General features: G+C 46.7%; 2 protein-coding genes across 2 annotated transcripts in view; one reads left to right on the top strand and one right to left on the bottom strand.

The window, feature by feature from the left end:
• Nucleotides 1–14,116, top strand: part of LOC135819405 (integrin beta-1-like) — a 59,151-nt gene extending 45,035 nt beyond the window's left edge. Inside the window, exons 20-27 of the mRNA XM_065332606.1 lie at nucleotides 2,140–2,224; nucleotides 5,613–5,722; nucleotides 6,095–6,199; nucleotides 8,544–8,658; nucleotides 9,927–10,064; nucleotides 10,359–10,474; nucleotides 11,396–11,455; nucleotides 13,055–14,116. Of these exons, the coding sequence (XP_065188678.1) occupies nucleotides 2,140–2,224; nucleotides 5,613–5,722; nucleotides 6,095–6,199; nucleotides 8,544–8,658; nucleotides 9,927–10,064; nucleotides 10,359–10,474; nucleotides 11,396–11,455; nucleotides 13,055–13,360 (1,035 nt within the window). The 3' untranslated portion in view covers nucleotides 13,361–14,116. The remainder of the gene's footprint in view (nucleotides 1–2,139; nucleotides 2,225–5,612; nucleotides 5,723–6,094; nucleotides 6,200–8,543; nucleotides 8,659–9,926; nucleotides 10,065–10,358; nucleotides 10,475–11,395; nucleotides 11,456–13,054) is intronic.
• A 4,955-nt stretch (nucleotides 14,117–19,071) lies between these two features.
• The window catches only part of LOC135819403 (integrin beta-1-like), a 53,236-nt gene continuing 51,536 nt past the window's right edge, over nucleotides 19,072–20,771 (bottom strand). Inside the window, exons 27-28 of the mRNA XM_065332604.1 lie at nucleotides 20,062–20,121; nucleotides 19,072–19,857 (exon numbers count right to left, since the gene is read on the bottom strand). Of these exons, the coding sequence (XP_065188676.1) occupies nucleotides 19,759–19,857; nucleotides 20,062–20,121 (159 nt within the window). The 3' untranslated portion in view covers nucleotides 19,072–19,758. The remainder of the gene's footprint in view (nucleotides 19,858–20,061; nucleotides 20,122–20,771) is intronic.

The following is a 20,771-nucleotide window of genomic DNA, read 5'->3' as shown; positions in this document are numbered from 1 at the left end:
CAGAAATTGCCAAGTCAGCCTTCACTGCACGCAATAGCCTATTCGTTTCTCAATGCACATCCTCAAGGAAGTGAATCATGCACTCAAGCAAAAAGAAAATGCCAGCACCATTGTAAAATATAACATAATTTCTGTTTCCTCTAAACTCAGAGAGCGGCATCTGTGTTTTTCAGTTGGCCAAGAAAGCGTGGAAATCACCTACAGCACCGGACTCCTCATTCCCATGCTTCGCAAAGGCACTCGTGGCGGAGCAAATTAGTTGTACTACACGTGAGCTTTTAGTTTCGTACACACCAGGCAATGCATCTGCACCCACCTTCTCATCGCCAACGCGCACATCTTCCCATTCTCGCATTAATTTGCTTGCCTGATCTGCAACTCCCATAATGTAGTGCAACCCACAAAAAAGGTTGTTCATCTTCAACATAGCTTCACGCTCACCATCCTCCAGTTCAGTCCACTTCATGCAAAATTTCCTTGCGGAATGAATCCAGCAACTCATTGACGTGTTTGCACAATACACCTGTCGCTCAGCATGTTCTTGATGCTGGCAATAATTCTCTTCGCTAAAATATCCTGCCCACTGTTACTACATGCTGCCTCTACATCTCACAATACCTCCTTGAGCTTCTCCAGGGTATGAAGAGCAGTACCACACTTCATGTCAACAACACCCCAACGTGTACGACCGATCGGCTGTTGTCACTTGGTAGGACCCGTACTGTCTACCGAACTTGGATGTTCCATCACTATGCAATGTTATGTTGTCAGCTTCTAAAATTTCTCGGCAACATGCATACCACCTATCGGTCTTAGCTCAACTAGCATTTGTGATAGTAAACTAATGCTGGGCAGCCTATCTACTTCCTTGCCGACCATCAACAAAACACTGCGAATACCTGATGCCACATTCAATACCCCAACATTGCAAGACAAAAGCTCAAGGCAACACTTCCGGACGGCATCGACGTACTGCCCATCTTTCATGACACAAAACACTGCATCCTCATCAAGCTGCTTCAATGCATCACCTAGACATAGTTCTAGATCTCTTTTTCTCTTCTGACTCTGTGCAAGTTCCGCATGCACATCTTCACTTACTGAACGCAAACTTTCTAAACTCCCTGTCGAATCTACCTGCTTTCTCTGGTAATAGTAAACGCGCTGATGATCATTTACCAGCTTCTTCTTCGCATCTTCCATTTCATCCACACATTCATCCCGTGCATTCCACAAATTCGCAATCTGTTTCTCTCCGCGGATCTCAGTTTCAGACACTTTTTCATCCCTCTGTGTCACTACCTTCCGAGCATTTCTGATCTTGCCATAAAAACATTCAACAGATTTCTGCAGTTTCCCTTGTTCTTCCTTCTCTCTTGCTAATTCTTCTTCCAGATCAATGATTTTCTTTGACATGCTTTTTAACAGTATTTTTTCAAATTTACTGGCATTTTCTTTTTGAATGTCACCGACATTATGTGCTGGGGTGACTTCCAGCTCAGGCAGAACGAATGGCTGACATAGCAGTTCTCTGATGGCATCCTTGGCTTTGTCCTTCAGCAACTTCTTCCTTCGGTCTCCTATCATAGACATGGACGCTCTTTTGTATCCAAGGAACAGCTATGTTGAAGATTTTCAATTGTCCTATAACGAGTTGAAACGTCGAAAAATTACGTTGTATTGAGGGTACCCAATAGAAGTACGAGTCAGTGCTTCTTGTATCTTTAGTTGAAAGTCCTGTTACTAGATACGTCTCGTTATAAGATAACTTGTTGATGGCCCAGCGATTATCTGCTAATGTGGGAGGACCGGTATGTATATTCTGCTGGTCCCAGTCTGTTGTCAACTTTGAACACACTCTTACCTGAGTTTAACCATTCGCTTTTGGATGTTGCTGTTGGGAAGAATTCAGCTAATGTTGGAACTATGTGTGTGTGTGTTTGTTTCTGTGTGCGTGTGTGTATGTGTGTGTTTCTGTGTGCGTGTGTGTGTGTGTGTTTGTGTGTGTGTTTGTGTGTGTGTGTATGTGTGTTTGTGTGTGTGTTTGTGTTTGTGTGTGTGTTTGTGTGTGTGTATGTGTGTTTGTGTGTGTGTGTGTGTGTGTTTGTGTATGTCTGTGTCTGTGTGTATGTGTTACAGATTAACGAGCCTGTGTACAGTGGACAGTACTGCGAGTGTGACAACAGACACTGTCCAGTGTCCGCAACCGGAGCAGTTTGTGGAGGTGAGTGCATCGCAAGGCAGGGGCATGCGCAGATGGGGCGAGGGTGGGGGGTGCGATATCCTCGCTCCTAAAAAACGGTCATGCAGGCATGGACATGAGTGATTGACTGATTAATATTATAATATATTTATGTACACAAAAGGCACAGCGGAGGTTTACCGAGTTGTCGCAATTCAGAGTTTCTTGCTCAATGTAATCATCAGGCGACTATTACATGTTCAGTGGGACTTGGCCAATACAAAGCATAGCCTAGCGACAGCTGGTTGGTGTCTGATTCAGCACAGAAAATATTGCCATGATGGCCGCGTGTGGATGGTTGCTTAGGCAAGGGAGCTATTACAGTATTAGCGCAGAAAGTATAGATTGCTAGTGAATATAGAAATGGAAGGTGTGAATTTGTAGACAGCAGCCAGGGTGTGACGGTAATCCTTCAGAACTGTTAAAGTGTTATTGGTGATGCGGAGGGCTCTAGACTCACGCGGGTGTGCTCGCTTCAGATCATGTCACAGTACACTGTATGTTTGTTTTACAAGTGCACGCAGGTGTGTATGTGCACGTACATGATTGTATGTGTGTGTGTGTGTGTGTGTGTGTGTGTGTGTGTGTGTGTGTGTGTGTGTGCATATGATTGTGTGTATTGGGGTGGTTGCACACCTGTGATTATGTCACGGCTGCACTGTGGCTTTTGAGCAGGAATTTGTTGGCGTGTCGGCATTTAGATACAAGTTCACTCCTCTTGTTCAGTAGCGTTGTCTTGTCCGCGGTGATGATCTGCAGTTTTTCTTCTAGGCAGAGGTTGCATCTCTTGCTGATGTTGCTGTAGGCTCGGCGTTTCTTCATGATGGACCATCTGATGGATGTCTCTTTGCCTTTCTCTTTCATTTTCCATGTGTATTTCGAGAGTCCGGTGGCATTCTCGTACTTTGGGTGGCACATAGATGTGTGGTTTTTGAAATGGTTCTTGAATGCTGGCTCCGTCGAGCCGATGTAGTGTTTGATTTGGTCGTTGTCTTCTCTGGTGACTTCCGCTTGGTAAATGACATTTGTTGCCTGACACTCGCCACGAAGGAGGCAGTTACAGGGTAGGTCAGGCTTGGGCTGTTCCAGTATACGCATGTTATGGCCGCTGAGGAATGCCGAGACGTTGGGCATACAGGAAACTAATTTTCCCGGTATTTAAATTGAAGATTTTCGCCAGCCTCGAGCCTCTGGGGAAATGCCGCTTGACAAGTTGTAGGAATGCGGCTCCTACATCCGTCTGCACGTTTCTGGAAAAGGGCAGGTTGAACCATACTACTTTGCGTTTTCTTTTTCTGTTCTTTCTGGGTGTGTTCTTTTCAACGTATACTATGTTGTCTGGTAAGCCTCTCGATACCAGTGCTGTCCTGTAAAGCGGTGCAGCTTCTGTAAATACTTGGCTGTCTGCGGAGATGTCTGACAATCGTCGAGCCACTGCTGGGGATATATTTTTCAGGATGATGGGCGGGTGGTTGCTACTGCTGTTAACGTACAAAGGTGTGTCGCCTGGTTTGCGGTACGGCTTATACTTGCCACTTTGTAGGTCTAGGGTCATGTCCAGAAAGTCCACTATAGACAGGTTCGTTTGGGCTGAAATCTTGAGGCCGTAGGCGCAGAGATAACCTTGCGGGCTCGATCAGCACCTGGTCCGGTTGCGTTTTTCAATAGGGTGAGGCCGTCGTCTCGGTATAGCCCTGTCGTGTCCTTTTCTTAATGGTTGGCTAACTGATTCAGCAGGAATGATCCCACAAGCTCGCACACTTCTGCCCCGTCGAAGGAGCCCATAGTCACATCGAATGTGCTATCCTTGTTTCTTTTCATCCAGGTCTTGGCATCACTAAAGAGAAGTGACTTCCTGGCATGCATAATTATGTCCACTTCGTTTTCGTCAACTTCTGTCAGGTTCCATGCGAATTGCAGAGCCTGGGTCATAAGTTGCTCGGTCATCGAGGGGTAAAATTCTACCACATCGAATGTCAGGAAACAGTGCTTTCTCTTGTCGCTGATATCTTCAAACCAGTCGAAGACGGCTGCTGAATTTTTCCACATGTTCACCTCAGTCTTCTTTTTCACGTCCGATACGATTCTGTCCAGGATCTTCTTGCTTACGATGCCGATGTCTGATTTCGCAGGGTTGATGAGTCTGCATGGCAGGTCGTTGGTGAATCTTTCTTTGTGGTCTTTCAAAGTTACGAAAGCGTCTGCCTTGGCGAGGACTTCCATTCTGTCTTCGAGTTCTAGAGCCTTGACCACCTCCCGTGCTTCGTTGTTGATATCACTACATGCTGAATCGGGTGCTAGCTTGTAGTGCTTCGTTGTATTGTCGTGCAGGAGTTTCTTGTACGTTTCTTTCTTCACGGCATACACATTCCTGGTTTTGTCGGCCCTCACAATCACGTCTTCGGTGTCATCCAGTGCTTGCATATCCTGCTTCAGTCTGTCCTGGAATTCGTCATTCACTCTTCTGAACTTTATTGTCTCAATCAGGGTTAGGAGATCGTCTTCAAAAGGCTTCAGTTCTTCAATCTGTGGTGATGTGTTCTTGCTCTTGAAGCCGTAGGTTTCTCTTTCTTCTTCTTGGTCCTTCCCGAAGAAGAAGGCCTTCCATCTCATGCGCTTGATGACACTTTCCACTTTCTCGATCAGTGCTTTCCGGTATCTTGCTGGCGTTGGTAATGGTATGTTCCTCGCTGAATAGTTTATGTCCAGTTTCCGTATCCCGTCCATTGCTGCTGACATCCGGTAGAGTGCTCAACCTGAAAGCGAGCGGTCCTACAAGGAGGAAAACTTCCTTCTGCCAGCGGAGATGGCTCAACACAATAATGTGGAGCACTATTACACATCAAAAGGCACAACGGAGGTTTACATAGTTGTCGCAACTCAGAGTTTCTTGCTCAATGCAATCATCAGGCGCCTGATGATTGCATTGAGCAAGAAACTCTGAGTTGCGACAACTATGTAAACCTCCGTTGTGCCTTTTGATGTGTAATAGTGCTCCACATTATTGTGTTGAGCCCTCTCCGCTGGCAGAAGGAAGTTTTCCTCCTTGTAATATATTTATACATGTATTTGTACATGGTGCAAGGTACTTGTATGGTACTCATGTAGTAATTATCAATGCAGTCCGGATTGGGGGGGGGGGGGGTCCAACCCCCCCCCCCCCCTTGTGTCTGGGGAGTAAGACTCCTCTTCGTGCTCAACAATACACACATTTTACATAAACCTCTTCCCTCCCGTATACCTTATGTCTTTGCTGCCTTGTTAGTGGGAAGAAACTCCCGTTTGGATTTCCGAAATAAAACAAAAGTCATCATCATCATCACCATCATTCACATCATTCATTATTCTTCTACTTTGTGTCTTTGCTCAGGAAACCAGCAAGGTGTGTGTGCTTGTGGACAGTGTGTGTGCAAACCTGGCTTCACTGGCACGAACTGTGACTGCTCTCTATCATCCAATATCTGTCAGCCAACACCCGGGGTAAGACATGAACACAGGCGATAACACACTTGCCGTGTCTTGTTTTTAGCTTTTTCAGTTCTTAAAAAGTAATGAATGTAACATTCGTATCGGGCGCATGCGTGCATGCAGGGGCGTCAGACACGGTACGGTCACGACGGTATTGACTATACCGCGTTTTGCCACGGGTACCCCGTGAATTAATTAAATACACTTATCTGGGCTCTAAATTTTCGAAATTTTCTACTCAGGCACCCTCCACCAGGAGTAAATTGTACTTCAGATGGCTGACCGCACCCACACTAAAATACCTTCCGACGCCCCTGGCATGTGTGTGCTGTTATGCATGGTGAGAACTTGCTGGTGATCTTTAAATCTTGTGTCTTTGTTCAGGGTGAAATCTGCAGCGGTGCTGGAAGTTGTGTGTGCGGAGAATGCCAATGTGATGCAGGATTTCGAGGCGATCAATGTCAACATTGCTCCAATGACCTTGCACTGGTGAGCAAAGTAGAATATGTCATCAGTAACCGCTGCAAAAAGGAAACACATGATTTAGAGGGCAATACCATAAGGCACTAATGCACCTACCCCCCACCCCTGGCCCACACGCAGTGGCATAACGTGTGGCATTAAGTGGGGCTAGGTGAGGGAAGCTCCACCGAACAGCAGGTCTCGGTTTGGACCGCAACAGTAGGGGACGGCCAGTATTAATAGCCACTACAAAAAGGACACCTGAACTAAAGACTGCTGGGAAAAGACAAACACTTGATGTGTACAGACCAATCATCTCAGAAGGGGATTTCATGCATTCAGCCCATGTCCAACGCAGCCACTTCAATGTCTAGCCAGCATGGTCAAATCAACATTAGAGCTACTCCTCAATCAAATTATCACATCTTGGGCTTGAATCCACCCTCACTGATCATCTGTGTGTGAATACTGGTTCCCTTCAACCCATAGTGTGACTTGCTTTAGACAACATCATTCCCAAGGTGGTCAGTCTATGTCATTCCTAAGGGTAATCAGGCTGTGAAATCTCCGCCAGCAAGCCTGATCCTCTAATCTACCATTGCTGCAACACGAGTGTCGGAAGGTATTCTATATTGGTCCGACCATGAAATGGGGGGGGGGGGGTAGGTCCTGGGGGCCCTCCCCGAAAATATTTAGGAAAATTGGGCCCAAATAGCCCATGTTTCATTGCTTCAGAAATCACAGGAGGTAATTATTGGTGCAGCTTTGGCCGCACCTGTCGCACCGGTTCCGGAGCTCCTGTACAAGAGATGCATATAATGTATTGATTCACTGCGCCCACCATGGATACGGTCTATATGACTGGACTGCATGCCATGACAGCTATCTAATGGGATTGTGCTATGACGTCATCATTGGGGGTTTGTATGGAGTTACATCATAGGCACTCCATACAAGGCATTTACCGTATTTCCTCGATTAATGGACCATGCTCGAATAATAGACCATGCTCAAATAGTCAACCCTCCTAGAGGCCTCACGGAAAAATAGTAGACCATGCCCGAATAAGAGACCCGGTCCCTTATTTGAGTTCATCGATTTGCGCATGCGCACTAAGAAAGCACGTGGTGGATCAAAAAAGGACGCGATTTTAGGTTGCGCAACTACAATTTTTGTAGTGGCTATTGCTTTCTTTCATTATTTGAGCACGGTTCACTATATTTTCATCGGCACATCGCTGGAAAAGGTGGATTTTTAACATGTCATAATATAGAACTTCTATATTATGACGTGTTAAAAATCCACCATTTCCAGCGATGTGCCGATGAAAATATAGTGGACCGTGCTCAAATAATGGACCATCAGGGCTGCCACACTTGGAAGGAGAAAAATCTGACGGAGGTCTGGGGTGTCCCCCGTTGAAATATTTTAGTAAAATGGCTTGCTGTTGGGGCCCCAGAACACATTTTTAACTGTCCATACACATGCAAGCACGCGTGCATTTTACTGCTACGTGTACATGTACATGTACAATGACCGGCGAAACGCGACCTGGAAGCGCCGAATGGCCAACTCGACTAAAAAGCGCTCAAAATTTAATAATCGGTTGTCCCTCTTTGGGAACAAAATCGGTCGGTTTGTCCGACAGACGATCAAAAATCGGAGCAAGTGGCAGTCCTGGACCATGCCCAAATAAGAGACCGGGGGTCCAACCCTCTTCAAAAAACAAAAGACCGGGTCTATTAATCGAGGAAATACGGTAGTATGACTTCACCTCTAAAGCCTCTGCTTCAAGGTCAATCAAGGGTTTCATTTCAGAACTCTAAGATCTACTTGGCATCCCATTGTTTTGTAAGTTGCTAATCCCTTCCCACTTTGTGTACGTGGTCTTCATTTTCTTTTTTCTCTTCTTCCGTGGTTGGTCTCACCCTCTCCTCAATTCAATTGGCTGTCTTGACATGCCACGAGGTGCAGAAATAAATAAATAAATAATAAAATACTTCAATGTGCTGTGCATGTGTGTGTGTGTGTTTGTGTGTGCTTCTGTGTCTGCATGTGTGTGTGTGTGTCTGCATGTGTGTGTGTGTGTGTGTGTGTGTGTGTGTGTGTGTGTGCATGCGTGCGTACGTGCATGCATGCGTGTGTGTGTGCGTGCATGCATGCATGCGTGCGTGCGTGCATGCATGCGTGCGTGCATGCGTGCGTGTTTGTATGTGTGTGTGTGTGTGTGTGTGTGTGTGTGTGTGTGTGTGTGTGTGTGTGTGTGTGTGTGTGTGTGTGCATGTGTGCGTGCGTGCATGCATGTGTGCATGTGTGTGTGCGTGCATGCGTGCGTGCGTGTGTGTGCGTGTTTGTATGTTTGTGTGTGCAGTGTGAACAAGCATCCCAGTGCCTGAACTGTACTGAAGACATGCAAGGCGAGTGTCTCCCTGGTTGCCCTGGACACAATCTTGAATTCAGTTTGGAGGAAAACCCCTCTGTCGATGGTAAGGATCATGTGACACCGTCAGGTTTTCGCCGTGCACGCACACATGCATGCGCACATTCACACATGCACAGATGGATGCAGACAAATGCACAAATGCATGCACACACATGCACACACGCACTGTGCACACATGCACACCAATTCACATACCGTGCTGTCGCGTCTGTAAGCAGGTGTTTGCAGCCGTATGTTCAAACTTCAAACCATGCTGTTGTTCAACGTATGCTTCTGTACAAACATTGGTCTCCGTCAACATCATCAACCCTCACTGTAGAGCAGGCACCTAGCAGCCGGTCTGCCCGGTACGGCCACATTTTTTAACACAATGCCCCCAAAGTGCCCACAATGCAGGATTTTGCACCCGATTGATTTCCAAAGATTTCTCCCTGGGGATACCCCGACCCCCGATCCCCTCAAGTCGGACCACGTCCAACGGCGGTGCTACGCGTCTGTGTATGCATACTCAGCGATTCTGCCAGCTATGCTAGTTGTCCTGGACTCAATCCTGATTACAGTTTGGAACCCCATGTACTGTGCAAGTACATGTACACGTTCATGCACTTTGTAGTGTACCGCACTCGGCCTGTGGGGGTTGTACGGTGTTTCGAGTTGCAACATCTTGGCTAAAAAGAAGTGCGGCTTCTATACGAGTCATGCTTCTATACCAGATCTTACAGTATGCACACTTGCACACATGCACACATATGCGCGTGCACACACACACCCACACTCACACACATAATCCACGCACACATACACACGTACACATAAACCCACATATGCATTTGTGTGTGGTGTATGCATGTGTGGGGGGGGGGGGGGGAGGGGGAGGCTGTGCATTGAAACGCTGTGCATGCATGCTTGTGTGCGTGAGTATGTGTGGGCTTGTTATGGAAGAAGAAAGGACCAGTAGGTTATGAGCTATGACTAACAGTCCACAAAGTCCACCTTTCCTAGCCTGAGCCTTCCAAGTTGGAAGGTTGTTGGTTTGCGCCTCGTAGATGTGTTGAAGCTAGGTGTCAGGTCGTTGAATGTCTGATTATCCCTGTCAGTTTTGTGCCTTGTTGTCGCACTATCTGACTTTATAAGATCTCGTTACCTTGGTGGACTGTTAACTCGTAACGTATTTGCCCTTTCTTCTTCCTTAGTTAATACTGTTGGCTCTACATCCGAGTTGTAATCAGCACGCGTGATGTGTGTCTTTTGTGCATTTGCGTATGTGTGTGTTTGTGCATATGGGTGTACTTGTGTCTGTGTGTTGTGTAGGCATGCGGATGCTACAATGCGCCTCACCTGTTCCACTGCAGCTCACCCCCGAGTGTTCTACAGCACTCTTCTATGTTGCACTGAACGCCAGCAGGGTAAATCGATGCATCCCAGATCTCATGCCTTTCGTTGTGAAACGTAAGCGACATTTTTGAGCTAGAAAATTTTCTTACACGCACCATCTTCAATCCAAGTGGTAGAACATTTTCTATACTTTTAAGAAAACATGGCTGAGTTGTTCATATGTCCCCGCAATCCGAAACTTTACAGCTATAACACTCAAAAGATTTCCAGATTCTGCTGGAAAAGCCTTTTGAAAAGCGCACAACCATTCAATACACATCAGCGCGCATATGTGTATGTGTGTTTATATCTGCGAATGTCTGTACGTGTATTTTTGTATATGCGTGCGTCTGATTTATCCGCTTACAGCTTGCCGAGAACCCAAGCCTGTGAATTATGTGGCGGTTTCGTCCTCCGTTTCTGGCGTCCTGTTCATTATCGCATTGAGCGTAGGCATCGGTATAAAGCTCTACATCCGATACTTGGTGAGTGGCTGTGTTACCTCTAACGAACACTGGTTTTAGCAATGAGAAAGAAAGTGGCATACAACATACTGTGCACACTTCCTACACTGCGGGGTGATGACAAGAATAGGGTAGCAAACAGTACAATTCCAGTAACATCATGGCTAAGCCGAAAGACTGTTCTACGGAGGGTCCTATGCTGCATGTGCTGTACTGCAGCATGGTACTTACTATGCACTGTATGATCTTGGTTTGAATGCACTCTTTGCATGATCTAGACTGTCTGATTGATATGGACTGTCTGCTTGATCTAGACTGTCTGATTGATATGGACTGTCTGCTTGATCTAGACGACTGTCTGATTGACAAGCAGTAACTACTGTACGTCAACAAATATTCGGCGCATACTTATTTTCGGCCATTTTCGGCCTGGTCATGTTTGGCCGAAAACTTGCTGCAGCCGAAATTTTGTGTTTCGAGGTTCAGTGTGATAGTATACAGGCGGCAGCAGTACAGGCCGAGAATTGTATGCGGCCGAAATGGGTTTTAGCCCTGGGAGGCCCAAATTTGAATTGGCGAAAGTACTTGCAGTAATGCTTGAGGTGATGTGATTGCTTGAAATGCAATGGTGGTGTGATACTGGAAGTGTGCTGTCTTCCTAATGCAATGCTCATCTGCAGATAGCAGCGCACTGGAATATCGCCGTACTGGAATAGCCAGCAGCGGGTCTTGTCTAGATTTCCCATGTACATTCCCAGCGCCTGGGCGAATGGAGGAATGGCTAACAAAGACCCCCCCCCCCACACACACACACCCACTAACACCCACGTGCATACACACATGACCCCAGTGTTGTTTTGGGGACAAAGTGTGAACTGAATTGTCACTTGATATGCATCACTGTGCCTCAACTGTTGTCCATTGTGTGATCTGTACCTGCAGGATCGTAGAGAATACAGGAGATTCCAGAAGGAACTGGACAGAAACAGAGGAAAGGCAACGGTAAGTAGAACAGAAAGAATCGTTGTAGGGCGTTATTTTGTGTATGCCGTGGTTATGTGGTGTTGGTGCATGCGCGTGTTGCTGTGGCATGAAAAGCGGTCTTCGTCTTCAGTTCGTCAGGTCTAGTCGTTTATCCGTAGTCGTCTTGTAATAGATATAGTCTTTCCAAATGTAATCATCTCGTCGCCATGTATAGGTGTGGAGATGGCACGGGGCTGGGAGCAGGTGGATGAATTACAGATACACCACAGTCATTCCTGATTATCGTGTCACTATGCTGAAGTCCACATACTTTTGATCATGCTCTAACCAATAGAGACTATAGCTATGGCAAGCGAAACCCGCCACTTGCCAGAGGGGGCTGCACCATGCAGAGGGGGCTGCACCATGCAGAGGGGGCTGCACCATGCAGAGGGGACTGCCCCTGCAGAGGGGACTGCCCCTGCAGAGGGGACTGCCCCTGCAGAGGGGACTGCCCTGCAGCCCTGCATACCTAGTACAGTCAGACCTCGCATAACCGCACACATCCGTCGTTCTCCACAAGATATCCGGACAGGCGAGGGAACCGGATTATCGAACACACGTACTGTTTGCATGCATGGCATATGCTGTGAATCGGTAACCAACAATTTTCTTCCGGATGGCGAGGGATGCGGATAAAAGTAGACCGGATAAGTGAGGTCTGACTGTACATGGGTTACATACCACTGGTATCTGTATCATGACAGTACTCGTACTCATCACAGTCAAGGTTCACCTGAAAGGTTCAAAGGTGCTCACAACAATGAATGCAAACTGGATGCCAATACTTCGTATCTGTGCCATTTCTGTGAACTGTGTGTATCTACGCTGTGACCTTCTGACCTGTTTGGCATGTAATAATGTACAAACTGGGTCCAGTGCATTGCATCATTGATGTCCATTTGTAGCGCCGTCCCCTATGGCAAATGTCGGATTTTGCTTGCCACGACTGTAGACTGTGGTCATACAGGGGATGATCAACTAGACAACATGGATGCATCCGGGAATGACTGAACGTCTTACACTGCACAGCCTGTTCTGTTTTCTTGGTTTCCTAGCATACTCCCCTTGTAGCTCCCCACCAACCCACAAGTGTGTATCAAAAGTAACTGGACTGTGCTAACCGTCCGTGTGTTTCCTTCGCTACTGGTTTGCCATCATGCCTGCAGCGTTTTTAAAAGGGGTGAAGAGTATTTGATGACCAATACAATGCATTGTCAGTTGCTACTACTCCTCTGATCTCTTCACAGAGTGCATTGTGGTGGTACTTGTGCACCTTACAGCCATGTATGTTCTCTGTGATGATGTCACTGTGTGTGTAAGGGTGATCATGATGATGATTTTGTGTGTGTGTGTGTATGTGCATGTGTTGTGTATGTGCATGTGTGTGTGTGCATGCCTGTGTGTGTGTGTGTGTGTGTGTGTGTGTGCGTGCGTGCGTGTGTGTGTGTGTGTGTGTGTGTGTGTGTGTGTGTGCGTGAATGTGTGTATGTGTGTGTGTGTGTGTGTGTGTGTGTGTGTGTGTGTGTGTGTGTGCATGTGCATATGTGTGTGTGTGTGTGTAATGTCTTTGCTCAGCATCTGAACCCGATTTTCAAGAGTGCAAACACTACTATAGTCAACCCCACCTTCGGGCGTAGCGACTCTGGTGAAGGTGATGACGCTCTAGATATTAGTGATTTCTCGCAAAGCGGCAGTGCAAGAGTTAGCCCAGCCAGCAGTGGTAATGTTTTCGATGCCGGTGCCACTGCTTCAGAGAGATGTAGTGCTACAAGTAACCCAACAGTCATTCCCAATGTGACCAATGTGAAAGTGCGAACCACACTGCGCTCTGGACAGACTGCTGATGAGGACGTAGATGATGTCCTCGAGAACTTTGCCTGATCATTGCCAGGAGCTTGTCACAAAGCACTTGTACATACGTATATACATGGCTGTATCCAATTCTATAAACCCTTATGGCCTCGCTCCTCTATCCACCTGTCTTGCATTCGCCCTATTCTTCAGTATGCTTGCACTGTCCTCTCACCCCTCCCCGCAACACTCAATGAGCGGTTTGAGCGCATCCAGCGCATGCCACTCGTCTGTGTCTGCATCTCCCCTCTCTTTTGAACACAGAGCCCACTCTGTGCTGCTGCTGCACCGGCTCAAGTCGCTGTAATATCTGCCGTATTTTTCTTGTACCATAGCTGTGCAGCACCACACCACACCAATCCAGCTGCCCCGAATCCAATCCATTCACCCCAATCCATCCGCATGCTCAGGTTCTGTCAAACCTTGGAGCTACCCACAACACGCACACCCGCTGTAATCTCTGCCGTAATTGCACCATAGCTATGTAGCACCACACCAATACGACCCCAATCCATTCACTCCAATCCATTCGCACGCTCAGGTTCCGTCAAACCTTGGAGCTACCCACAACACACACCGGCTAGGAGACTCGTCCATCTATGTTTCCCTTGAGCATACTCAAGAACTTGAAGTATCTATAGCCCCAATACGCCACTTCACTTTTCTGTGTGATATAATTATACTCTTCCTTAGCATAGTTACTGCTTTAGCACTTTATCTCTTTAGCCGTTCCTGTGTTTCTTCTCTTATTGGCCACAGGCCATTGTGAGAAAAGATGTTGTGATGTATTCCCTTATGCTCCCTGTCGGCACGTGTGTGTGTGTGTGTGTATACAACGTCTGTGTGTGCGCGAATGGTATGTGTGTGGTGTGTCTGTATGCATGCTTAGAACGTACACATAATTGCTTTGAAAATTCAGAAAAGGTACAGGTTGTATTCCAGCCTAAGCAACATAGCGTGGTTAACAAGCAGTGCCTATCGCCATCATGAATTTGAGCATGAACAGTGCCTTACAGAAATTCCCTGCAATCCGGGGGCGGCGGAACTGGTCCAGTTGTTCAGGCCATGGCCTTACCAACGATTTGCCCACCAACCCATATTGTACTGCCGATGAGGTTGATGTACACCCACTGTACCTTGCACAAAGTATGAAGGACTATGGTATGGCCGAACCAATCAATAACTGCTGCCGCCGGTCCTGCAATCCTGCCAGAGTGCTCCATCAATTTGAAACTTCCCTTGGAGTAGTGCACAGTAGTTCTGCACACACCACACATAGCCTAGTGATAATGTGCGGGATTGAAATCTTGAAGCTACATTAGTTCTGCGGTGAAGTACCGTACTTCCCAATTGTAAGTCGCATCCCCATTTTCGGGTCCGTATCATATAATTATCGAAATTTCAAATTTGGACTTAAACGATTTTGGGCATTGTTTGGTATGGTGCACGTTCGATCTGACAAGAATGCAAAACTTCAACAGATCGTAACTCAGTCAAATCTCGCTCAAATCCAACAATGCAAATATCCAGGTAGAATAGAAAACTCTCAGCTGTCGGTAGAAACAATTCGCGAACCGCTGCAATCAATGGTTCTTGAGATAAATCATTTCAAAAGCATGCAGTGCGACTAGTTAGTTTTCTTTTTTTCTGTTCTTTTTTATGCTGCTGCCTTATGACACACATGGCACCCCTACTGGTTATAAAATGAAATGGTTATTGGTTATACATACATACCCTAAAATCAAATTTTCACCCGTTGTTGTCTTCGGGATGCCGAGTCGAATGGTCTTGGTCCGAGGAAGCTGAGACGCTCCCTTCCTCCTATATCCCCAATCAAACTCTCGCACTTCCACTGAAACTGGGTGACTGCGCCCTACTAGATGGGATTTGTATGGAAAAGTCACTAAAAGCGCCATTTCGTTATTATAAAAGCATGGATGACCGCGATGGTCCATATGTTGTAGTCTTTTGGACGCTGAGTCCACTGGCTTTGGTCCGAAAATGCTGCGATGCAGCGTTCGGCCCTTATTCCCAACCGAACACGGTTGAGTAAGCGGTCACGTGCTCATACATACACCAGTCACCTAGTACCAGTGCCCACAGGCTGCAACTTTTACAGCGTTCCTGTCACTCGAGTTGAATCTTTGAACCTTTGAGTTTTAGCCTGCAGGTACGGTGACCAGGCAACTGGTGTACGCACGAGCACGTGGCCGCTTACTCAACCGGGTATTTGATCGAGAGAAATTCCATTTCTTCAGTATGTTTTCCCTTGTGTATTCTGTGTGGACATGTTCTAGCTATACATTAAAATTTTATACCTATGGAAAGGTGTGGATAACCAACCCTAGTGGATTTATGTATTACCTGGGCTCCGGAGGATAGCCGAAATTAAGAACAACAGCGATTCAAAGTACCAGTAACAACGATTCAGTTATTGAAATTTTAGGTATGTTTTAACAGTTACGCTTACCTTCTACTTCTCAAGTCGGTTCTTCTCTTCGGCTGGAGTATCATACGGTTGTAGTCTGGCAATGTTGTCGTCAGATACTGCGTGACCAGAACGCGGAGCCGATCGACAATACGGTTCATGTTCTCAAGGGACGAGCGAGGCTGCTTGAATTTCTTGTGGATGCTTTCTCCACCTTGTTCACCGGGGAGGCCAAGGGAGACGCCGAATACACACACACACACACACACACACACACACACACACACACACACACACACACACACACACACACACACACACACACACACACACACACACACACACACACACACACACACACACACATACGCATATAGACTATGCTGGCTTGGTGCTATACAGTTGGCAGGGGCGTCGCACACGGTACAGTCACTACGGTATTGACCGTACCACTTTTTGCCACAATTCATTCGTGGCAATTCATTCGTGGCGCGCTCCGAATCCGTCAGGTACACATTTATTTGGCCAGCTGCACATGTTTTGCCAGGTACATATTTTTCCCTTGATTCCATGATCCATGCACGTGTGCGTGTAAACACCCGTACGCCAAGCTACTGGCCGTATTCGTAGTTGCCATGCACATTTGCATGACGACTTGCGAAAACTGAATCTGTTTTCAGCGAAACGATTACGAACCGAATCAAACTTTCGTTTCGCATTCGATTCGTAGCAAATGCGAAAGGTCCCTAATGTTCGGCTCGGCAACCCCTCCCCCACGAGTAAATTGTACTTCAGATGTCAGACCGCAGCACACTAAAATACCTTCCGACGCCCCTGGTTGGACAAAAAAAATGCCAACGTGCATGTGCTGTAGAGTTTGTGTGCAGCAACGAGACTTTAATAGCCGTAACTGACAATAAAGACATGCACTGCTTACATGTAGAGGGGACGGTTTCAAATAGGACACCGGTTGCAAACCGGAACGGACTCAATATTCACTTTCTCTCTTGGTATTTTGATTAGAAAACATATGTCACAGTGAGACTACTATGTGTTATACTCCGAGCCAAAATTTCATGGCTCTGCGATGACCAGAAGCGCCATATCAAGCAGGTGAGTTTTTGACGTGTTGCTTCGCACTGCGACTTGAGTTTTACGACTTTCAAAAAATCAACTTCTTGTCGCAGGTAAACAGCCTCTCGCCAATAAAGCACCGCATACCAATCAAAACTAATGGAAGCACACACAAGGCTTATTGTTACTCTATACTGGCCGTCGTGGAGCGATAGCAATTACCTAATTTCAGACCCAGAGTGAATTTGACGTGCACTCTAAAACGTGTCCGGTTTGGAGCCACCTCTGATTTGAACTTTTTTGAAGCGAAAAATTGGGCAACTTGGAGGCAATGGGTCAACACAAAGGAGTGGCTCAGTTCGATTGACTCTGGCCCCAGAGCAAACTTCAACATGCCAGTTTCCTTCCACAAACATATTTCGAGTGAAAAATCAACGCTGATGAACGGTTTGGGTCTATACAAATTTGGCTGTCAAAACGTCCCGGTATCGAGCCGTCTCCTCTACCAGTATATATGACATTGGCAACCAATCAAAGTGACCTCTACTGGTCTCTACTCTAGTGATCTTTTGAGAAAATGTAAGACCCACCGAACCCCACACGGGCGGAAGCGGAACGCACAGGAACGCGACCTGAAACTTTCCTTTCCATTCGAAGACCAAACCATGGTAAAATTGCAACAAGGAACCTTCCCCTAGGCTAATACTATTAGTCCTAGGAATGGTAAAAAAAAAAGAAGGAGCTGCATGTCTACGCTGACAATAATTATAATCCATTCGCACATTCTCCCAAAGACACAGTACACAGACAAGGACAAACATTACCACCGACATTTCAACTACACTGCTTCAGATAATTATTATGACAGCTTCGGCAATACGAATCGTCGTGTGTCTTTCCAGTCCGCTTTCTCGACAACAAGCATAAAAGTCTCTGCTGTGAGCGCGGTGGCTCACCATTGGTGAAGTGACCTCACCGGTAACATTGCATAATACACGACAACAATGGCAACATCAATATCGCTATGGAACATACCTTCCCCACGGCCAGCCGATATGGCCGTTCCCAACACGAGGAGGAAAGCGAGGAAGAAGGTTGTCGTTGCCATCCTGACAGGACGAGGTGGACAGGATTTCCAGAAATGACGACAGGCTGCGAATGCAATCTTCTATTTTAATAGAGGGAAAGCGCTGCGTGGTACCGGTAGCACTCCACATCTATCGCCTCGTAGATCTACCGGTAATCGTCTCGCTCCTGGACACGTCGAACACGATTATTGTATTGAAAAGCCGCTGCCATCTTTCGCAGTTTCTGTTCGTCGTCTCATCACCGGTGCACCGCGGATGCCTGTACCGAGTATGTCCGTCCGTGCAACACCGCCGAGTGTCGGCAGTCCGAATCTGGATGTGCGCTCGCCTTGCGGATTGCTACGCGCAAAGCAAAACGGAACAGGCTTCAGATATACCGGTAGGTGATATAATTCCCTCGAACTAACACTACCTTTTCTTTACGAAGAGCTTCGCGCTTCGTTCTGCGGTGCGCAGTGAAAGAAGTCACAGCAGCGTTCGCAGTAGCAAGTGCCAACGCCGTCACGGGCAAGTAAACCACGCACCTCCTACACTACACTCTGCACTACAGACAGTCACGAACTAACACTGTCTTTACTTACTACCCGCGGTGTGCGGACAAAGCCCGTAGCCTAACAAAGGCCAGCGAGGAGCAATATTGCCAATACTTACAGTCGAACGATCTCGCCTCAGCCCTCGGACAACTGCTTCGACCTAAGCTATAAGACCCTTGCAAGATCTCACCAGCAGAGCTCAAGGTTGTTGTTGATTTTTATTATGCTTCGGAAGGCCAACGGGCAATGGTGCCCAATTCTATGGCAGCGAATTGAAAGGCGGAATTCGGTACTTTTTGTGGTAAGTTTCAAGCATGCTTGGTATGTGGATAAAGAATTGGAGCAGAATTCGAGGAATTGCCCGCCATAAAGTTTGTATGGTTCTGCCAATTTCACTGCTTTTCGAGCAGAATCTGCCACCTTTTCGGGCATTATCCGCCAATGCCTACTGCCCATCCCTGGATGGCAACTTCCCCATATCTAATCCCCAAGACGAAGTGAACACTAAAGTCACAGTGTCTTGTAACATCATGAAGAAGAGAAGTAGCAGTGGCCAGAGTTATCTCTGCATGCTACCCTATAGTCAGACCTATAGGCCATACCAAAACAAATCTCGCATTGATTTACGGGCAAAGACCGTTTCTGAAAAATGGAAAAACTGCATTGCTCCATACATGGTCAAGTTATCTATAAATTGCAAATACAGAATCTTGGCAGTGGCATTGTGTATAGAACAGGTACGAGTGCGTATACCTCAGACAGTGTGGAGAAAGAAGGCGTAAAAATAACATGACTGCGTTCATGTAACGTTAGACATGGCATCACTTAGATGTGCAGTGCCTTGAATTTTGAATTTTAAATTCCATTCTCAGCGACTGGCTTCGTCCATGCACATCAACGCCACCTTGCTGTTCATTGCAGTGGGATTTAGGTGAATACAAGTTTTGAGAAATACACATCAAGTGCGTACTTACAAAAAGCTATTCCACTCTCCACCGTTTTACATTGCATGAATAAAGTATACACAAATGTCGATTCAGCTTGTCTTATTGATTGCGGTTATCAAACCACTGCAGTGTGATAATGATGACAGCAATACAGTTTGCAGAGAACAGCAATGGTAAATGTAAGGTTTGCAACAATTAAAACCCAGGAGGATGCTGAGAGTGTTAGGTATGCTTGCATAACGACTGTCCGCTTCCGGTAAGGCCGATTGGATCCAAGACTTGACTTGTCAGCAGGAAATAAGATGGTGTGTTTGAATACTGGGCCTTACTGCAAAGCCTACATCCCCGCCTTCCCTTCTCAATTGCTTTCAGCTGGCTTCGTATCAGGATCGGCAGATCCGAAAAACACCGGGTTGACGACCTTCACAGTTGCCGCCTTGTACAGTGGATTCTCAGCCTGTTTAGACACAACATGACACACAACACAACACACAAAATACTTGGAATTTGAACACAGCTTATCATGCACAGGGTTGCCGACGGTGTACGTGTTGTCAAAAAAATGAAGAAAAAACATAACACAGTCACATGACATGGTCACATGACATGGTCACATGACATGGTCACACGAGACATTCACAAGATACATGATTGTACATACCATTCCATTGTTTTTGATCTTATTTGTCTCTCTGATGAAAGTCTTGTACTCCAGTCGATCCTACAGAACAGCAGCACCCACACAGCATTACAACACACACACACACATGCACATGTAGGCACGCAAACACACACGCAAACGCTCTCTCTCGCGCGCGCACACACACACACACACACACACACACCACACCACACACATACACACACACACACACACACACACACACACACACACATAAACACACATAAACACACACACACACACACACACACACACACACACACACACACACACACACACAGTCATGTCCTTCTGGAGTGAGCACAGACAACATTTCTGTGCCGATGTGTACCCAACCATCGCAAATGAACATTTTATCGGTGAAACCGAAACCACCATGCCTGTCCATGACACGACGTTGAGCATAACATGACCGATATTACACATGCATGATAGGACAATGTAAACGCATCTGTTTATCAGGAAACTGTTCACAACCTACACATACCGACCAATGTAACGGAAGGAATTTCCATGCTGAGCCGTATGCCTATAAACTGGCAATGCGTGTCTGTATGCCTGAAAAATGGCAATGCAGTCGTCATGACATAAGTTTAGCTGCAAGCCAGAGATGTGGTCGGCAGAGCCATCAATGCCCCACCATCACTGCTGCGTCTCGGTGCAGCCCCTGCTCAGTAGTTGTCACGTTT

This window comes from Sycon ciliatum, chromosome 6 (assembly GCF_964019385.1).
Source record: "Sycon ciliatum chromosome 6, ocSycCili1.1, whole genome shotgun sequence".
In the NCBI taxonomy this organism is placed as follows: Eukaryota; Metazoa; Porifera; class Calcarea; order Leucosolenida; family Sycettidae; genus Sycon; species Sycon ciliatum.
Note: the sequence above shows the minus strand (reverse complement) of the source record. Positions and strands in the feature narration are given on the sequence as shown.